At 27.8% G+C, this 6795-nt stretch overlaps 1 protein-coding gene across 1 annotated transcript; it reads right to left on the reverse strand.

Moving 5' to 3' along the window:
* Positions 1-956, reverse strand: LOC125217960 (uncharacterized). Its single transcript, XM_048119540.2, has 2 exons — positions 776-956; positions 1-439 (listed from the first exon to the last, which is right to left on the reverse strand). The coding sequence occupies exons 1-2, from the start codon at positions 938-940 to the stop codon at positions 248-250; spliced, it is 357 nt and encodes a 118-aa protein (XP_047975497.1). The 5' UTR covers positions 941-956; the 3' UTR covers positions 1-247.
* Positions 957-6795: the final 5839 nt, after the last annotated feature.

Consider the following 6795-nt stretch of genomic DNA (forward strand, 5'->3'; position numbering starts at 1 on the left):
TATACACAAATACACTCTGAATAATATTATATCAATACATGTGTAGTTTTCATACAACATACTCCTATTTTACAACAATCACTTATTCAAACATGTGTAGTTTTCGTATAACATACTCCTATTTTACAACAATCACTTAATTAAAACTCTAGTATCTTAATCTTGTAGGTGCAACATAGTACTACTATATTATTATTAGTATCTTAATTATTTAGTTGCAACAGATTCTATGTCCTTCTACCTCTCATCAACCTTTCTTCTCCTTGTCGTCAGCCCCCGGAGTGGCAGCGCACTCGGCTGCTGCTGCCGGAGTTGGTGGAGGTGAAACCACCACCTCCACCTTCTTGACGCGGGGAAGCTTACCTTTATTCTCTTCAGCCTCTTCAGTTGGTTTGTTGTCATCACTCTTCTTCTTCTTCTCTCCATCTTCCCCAACCAACTGCAACCATCAATCAAATAATACTAATATTAATTCCCTCTCTTCGGAAAAGATGAGTTTTTATTTTCATAAACCTTGATTTAGATAAATTTATATAAAACTAAACTCACACTCCTCTAAATAATTATATTTATACTACTAAAAAAAATTAGATTTATGTTTTAGGAGCATTATAAAATTAGTATATGTAAAAATATTTCATAGTTCAACAATCACAAAAAAAATGTTCACAAGTAACTTAAAACGATAGGTGATTTATTTTCAAATAAAAAAATGGATTACAGAGTAGTTAATTAAGAAACAAATGAAGTGGTTTGGAAATGGAGGGAAACTCACAGAGCTTTTGGAGGAACTGTTTGATTGCTGAAGCTCTTCACCAAGGATTTGATCCATCTCCACATCACCAATTTCACGCGAATTCATAGTTTCATCGCTTAATTGGATGTCGAGGTCGATGCGAGCAGCCTTAGGGGCGGACAACTCATCGCTCTTGTTCATCATTAATATTTTTTGCCAAGGATGGAGATTATACTACAAGACTAAGGAAATGACTGCGCTTATTTATAGGAAGAAATTCGGGATTTGAAGTATTAATATTTTTAAATATAATTTGATTTTTCGACCTACTATAGCTCACTCCTTTTGTATAGACTATATCTATTCCCATACACGACACGACACGACTCAATTAGTTTTACAAAAATTAATTTAACATTATTTTATTATTATTATTATTATTATATACATCAATTTAAGTGTACACATAAAATTTTGTGAAATAAGTAAAGTAAGGGGAAAGAGAGAAAAGTGGTTAAATATGAGAAATGTGAAAAAATTATGGTAAAGTATGAAAGAGAAATTTTTTATTTTTTAATTTAGACTATTTTTCGTGGACACCTTAAAATCACTGTCGGACCCAGTTTGGACAATGGGTACCATTGTACCCCCCAAATCTTGATTTGTTTACTATATATTGCTTAAAGACCGTTGAGAATCTAGCCCAGCGGTAGATTGCTACACAGTGGCGTCAGAGGTCCAAGTTCGACTCCCAGCGGTGGAGTTCAAGGTTTTTGTTTTATTTATGCTTTGCTATTTATAATTATACTATGTATATTGCCCCACTTTGTTTTTTCTTTCTATATTGTAGTTATTATATTTGTATGTAAATAATATAATTTATTCACAATTAATAAAAATATTGATATAAGATTTGGTATTTATAATTATACTATGTATATTGCTCCATTTTGTTTTTTCTTTCTATTTTGTATATTCTATATTTTTATGTCTATAATATAATTCATTTACAATTAATAAAAATATTGATATAAGATATTCACAAGTCACACCTAATAAAACGAAAGAAAAATGATTGATCGAATTTTAATATTCTAAATCAATGTAAAAATTGTACCTCGAATTAAAAATTCTGGATCCGCCATTGCTCAAAATAGGAAAAAATGAGACTACTTTGCGTGGACGGAGAGAGTATAATTATTTAAATTTTTAATAAGAAAGTTACTAAATAATGATAAAGTATGGGAGAGAAAGAGTGTGTAGAGTAAGAGTGAAAAATTTATTTTGCCAAAAAAGAGATGATTCAACTATATTGGCACAACCCAAAAGGAATACAACTCAAATACCTTGATACAAGTGAGTGTAATTAAATTGATTAGTGTGTATCTCAAAATATTTTTAATTTTATATATTATATATAGAGTATTTATTATTATTATTATTATTATTATTATTATTATTATTATTATTATTATTATTATTATTATTATTATTATTATTATTATCTCATTGTTATTATTGTTATTGTTGTTGTTGTTGTTGTTGTTATTGTTTAGATCATGCTTTTATTAATCTTTTTAATAGTATATCATATTCTTTTATAATTATTACTATTATTACTCTTTTAACTTTAAATATAAGTAATACTTTAAATAAATTCAAGTCAACAAATCATACTACTATTAATAGCATGTTTTTTTTTTATTAATAGCATGAAATAAACAATTAAACAAATTCATATTAAATATATGAACAAATTAGATCATATTGATAAAACTTCTTTAAAAAGTCATTTTTTCAATATCTGTGAGTACTTGGTTAATGGCCATGTCCAACAATTTTTATATTTTAATTTTTGCCAACAGACATGTTTTTCTCCAAACTAATATTTTTAACTTTTAAGTGTAAATAAAACTTAAAATATTATTCATGTCAACAAACCATCTTAATTAAAAATTTTAAAAATATTTTATCAATAGTAAAAAGTAAACAATTAAACAAACTTACATTAAATACATGAATAAACTAGATCTTGGAGGTTTAAAACTTCTTTGAAACCAATTTCTCTATATTTTACTATTGGATAATGGTGATGTACAACAATTTGTGTTTTATTTTTGACCAATAGTCATATTTCCCTCCAAAATAACATTTTTTATAAATACTAAAAACACTCTCAGTTTATATTCTAAATTACCTATTCCTTAGGTCGGCACTTCCTTAATTTCTTCCCTTCCTCCATGGTTTAGATAGAGTCCATAAATCTCGATAGTTTTATATCATTATCCTGTATTATCAAGTTTGTAGCGTTATTGTACCGTTATCATATCTTGTCATCATAAGTCTGAGTCGTATTTAGTTTGAGCTTGAAAAATTATAACGTTATCAAGTCAACCCAATAGCAATCTAATTTATAGTACGGCTTGTCAACGACAATTTTTAAGTATTTACTGTTTCTACGTTTTTCATTCAAAATGACCACATTTCCTTTTTTTGTCCCAATTAAAATGTCCATTCTTTACTTTTAGGATAAATCATCTCTCCTCCTCTCTTTGATAAAAAAATATTCAAGTAACTTTTAATATTCTACTGGTACTTCAATACTTCATTCCACTCAATAATTCATCTAAAACGTGTCACTCAAGAATATGATATTTTAAATAGAATACTTCATCTAATAATAATTCATTCCACACAATTAACTTTTAAGTATCAGCTCTTTATAATATCAATTAATTTAGGAGTTTAGGGTATCACCCTAATATATCGTACGTAAGTATCACATCTTTATAATAGTACCATCAATTTATTAGCCATAAAAACGGAGAAGAGCCTATATAAATGGAAATTGAAAAAAGAAAAATAAAAGAAAGGCACTTGTCAGCAGTGCATTACAAACTAGAAAGCCACTAACAAGCTGACACAAGATGTTGCATGAAGCTCGACGACGTCGTTGGCCTCTTAGATTAGAGTATTTAATTTTGTGAAAGTCCATAGACACTTTCTTCCTGATACGTATGTGCACAATTCTTAATGAGATAGGCTTGCTCAAAAATAGGTATTTCCTTCATTTTAAGGTACTTGAATTACTTCACTTTTTGGATGTGTTTTAAAAAAAAATGATACTATGCTTCTTTCATCTCAGATAAGTTAAGTTGTATGTTTCTTTTGGAATTTCCGAACTTAGTTAAATTATTTTCTTTTTTGACAAAAGGCAAGTATTTAACACCTCCCATCTCATAGAAATTGACCGAATTTCCTTTATCATCCTTCCAATAGAAATAATCAATACCCATTTGTGGAAATCTTTTATTATTTTCTTTATTTTATTATTTATGCGCCCACTATCCACTATCCTAATTCAATTACTTTTCAACTATTTTTATCATTCTCTATTACTTTACCAATTACACATTAAATTCGTATCAACTCCAAATGATATATTTCAAGGGGATAGACAAAGTAGTTCAAGTGGAGAAAAAAATTAAAGAGATAATAAAGTATAGAAATCTTCTCTAGTGTATTTCACTCTTCTCCACTTTAACTATTTTCTATACTTATCATTTTTCTAAAAACGTGATCCAACACAACCATGGGGCCAGTTCTTGAAACTAGTTTGCATATCCTCCGTTCCGCGGTAATTGAGTCATTTTATTTTCTGCACTTATTTTAGAAAAATGATACTAATAAATAGTCCTGGAAATTAAAAAACGTGATCCAACACAACCATGGGCCTGACTGTTTTTAGTAGCAATTTAGGTGCTTATGTAAATGGAAACTGAAAAATGAAAAATAAAAGAAAGCCATGCACTTGTCAACAGAACCAGAAAGCCAATAACAAGCTGAGACAAGGTGTTGCATGAAGCTCGACGACGTCGTTGGCCTCTTAGATTAGAGTATTTAATTTTGTGAATGGAGCATGTAAGCTACGGGACACGTGGCGATATGATGAAAATGAAAATAGAATTAGAAAGTGGTCTCTTTCTCTCACTGAATTGTGGTCGACCAAATTAAAAATGAGATCAATTGGTCATTCTCTTTTTCTTCCATACATTTACCAAAGATTTTTGCCATTAGGCAGAATTTGATTGATACTTTAACTTTTTTTAATACCCCATTAATTTATTTTAATATTCCCGTCTTCCACCATTGGAAGTCTCATTTGAGTTCGGCACGACTTTAAGAAATATATAAAAAAAAAAGTGGATGAAAAAAGATAGTGGAATGTGAGACCCATTTTTGTATATTAGTTTTATAATAGAATGGATGAAATGAGTTAGTAGAAAGCATGATGTATCTAACATGTACCAAAGATAAGAGTGAATTGAGACTTCTACTGGTGGATGGACTAAAATGGTAAACTATACTCCTAATAGTAGACGGAGAGAGTATCTTATATTCAAAATTAAAAAAAAAATTACTAAAATATACTACTATAATTTTTCATACACTATCAATAGAGACCAAATTTATTAGTAGGAGTACTATAATTTTACATAATTTTTTTCTATAACTATAATTCATTTTTATTGTATATTACAAGTAAGTATTTATCCTTAATTATGTTTTGGTTTGTTTGTCTATATTTTTTAATTTGTTATTTTTTGTGTTTGTATAGTTTACAATAGGTATATTTTTACTCATTTATTTATAAAGTAGATAATTTCTTAAAACTCGTTGCAGTAAAGTTAGTTAGACAATGATAGGGAAGTTAGTTAGACAATGATAGGGAAAGATATCAAAATGCAATTATAAAAAGAGGTGACTGATTGGTTTGGAGCATAGACTTGCGCAGAAAATTATGTCTATAAAAGCTATTATTAACTTAGTCTCATGCTATTTATGTATTTTTTTTATCTTGTCTTAAACTACTTTCACTATTTTCTAATTTAAAATAAGAATATATGTATTTAATTAAGATATTTTATATTTAAAATATTAATTTAATTACACTAATTACTTAATCATTTATGCTTTTATATTTAAAATTTTGAGATGATATTTTTTTATGTTTCAGTTTATGATAAGAGCTTTTACAGGATTCACGTCAATGTCTGAAAATTAGGCTAATATTATATAAATAAAAATAATAGTTTTTCAACTTGAAGGGCATAGCCCCCTCTTTATGTGACTTTGGAGAAATTTTAGTAACAATTAAAATTTGCCATAAATTTTGTAGTTGAAGCCGATCACAAATTATATATATGATAGATCTAATCCTATTAACCTTATTTATAGTAGTACTCTACTAGATTAGAATTTGCACAAGTATCTCAATTGGGCCCATTTCTCGAAATTAAAAAACGCATCCAATACAACCATGGGCCCAACAGTTTTTTATTTGACAACTACTCCGTATTAATTAGATTTCTTCGATGGCTACATTATGTATAAGAACTAATCAATGTTAGTCACGAATGTTTAACCAATTTCAATGAAATTTATATGTACATAGTTTTCTGATCAGTGACTTACTAACTATATTGTATACTATTATTACACTAAGTAAGTTTTTTTAACTCACTTTCAATTTAATTTATTCAATTTATGGTTGTCCATCATGAAATTTGCAAAATCTGTATTTAAGGACGAACGTATTCTTCTACACTTTATCAAAAATTAGAATATTTCCAATATTGCGACTATGAATGACAAGAGTATTAAATTAAAATATGTAAATATTATGATTTATTCAGAATATGAATAAATATGTAAATATTATGATTTATTCACAATATGAATAAATATGTAATTTATTTATTTTTAATATAGTTGCAAACCTCGTTTAGCTGTAGCTATATACTAAATGTGTCCACTTTTAAGAAGGGCTATATAAATCTCCATCCAAACTTTTGGATCATACATATATCGTTTGTCGTTTTTGCATTGGATATTTAAAAAAATTTAATTAATATTTATGTGCTAATTTTAATAAATAATGTTTTTATTTTCTGTTTAAGATGCATGATAATTAATACTCCTACCATTTTTTTCAATTTTTGAAAGAAAAACAATATGGAGTATTATGCATCGATCACACGAATGGTACGTACACTAGC

The sequence above is a fragment of the Salvia hispanica genome, chromosome 1, assembly GCF_029641045.1.
Source record: "Salvia hispanica isolate PSC_SH4W2 chromosome 1, Shi_PSC_v1, whole genome shotgun sequence".
Classification (NCBI taxonomy): Eukaryota; Viridiplantae; Streptophyta; class Magnoliopsida; order Lamiales; family Lamiaceae; genus Salvia; species Salvia hispanica.

Coding starts and splice junctions, on each gene's coding strand:
- LOC125217960 (XM_048119540.2), bottom strand. CDS start 940: ATGATGAACAAGAGCGATGAGTTGTCCGCCCCTAAGGCTGCTCGCATC. Junction 440..775: donor ACAGTTCCTCCAAAAGCTCT/GTGAGTTTCCCT, acceptor TGATGGTTGCAG/TTGGTTGGGGAAGATGGAGA.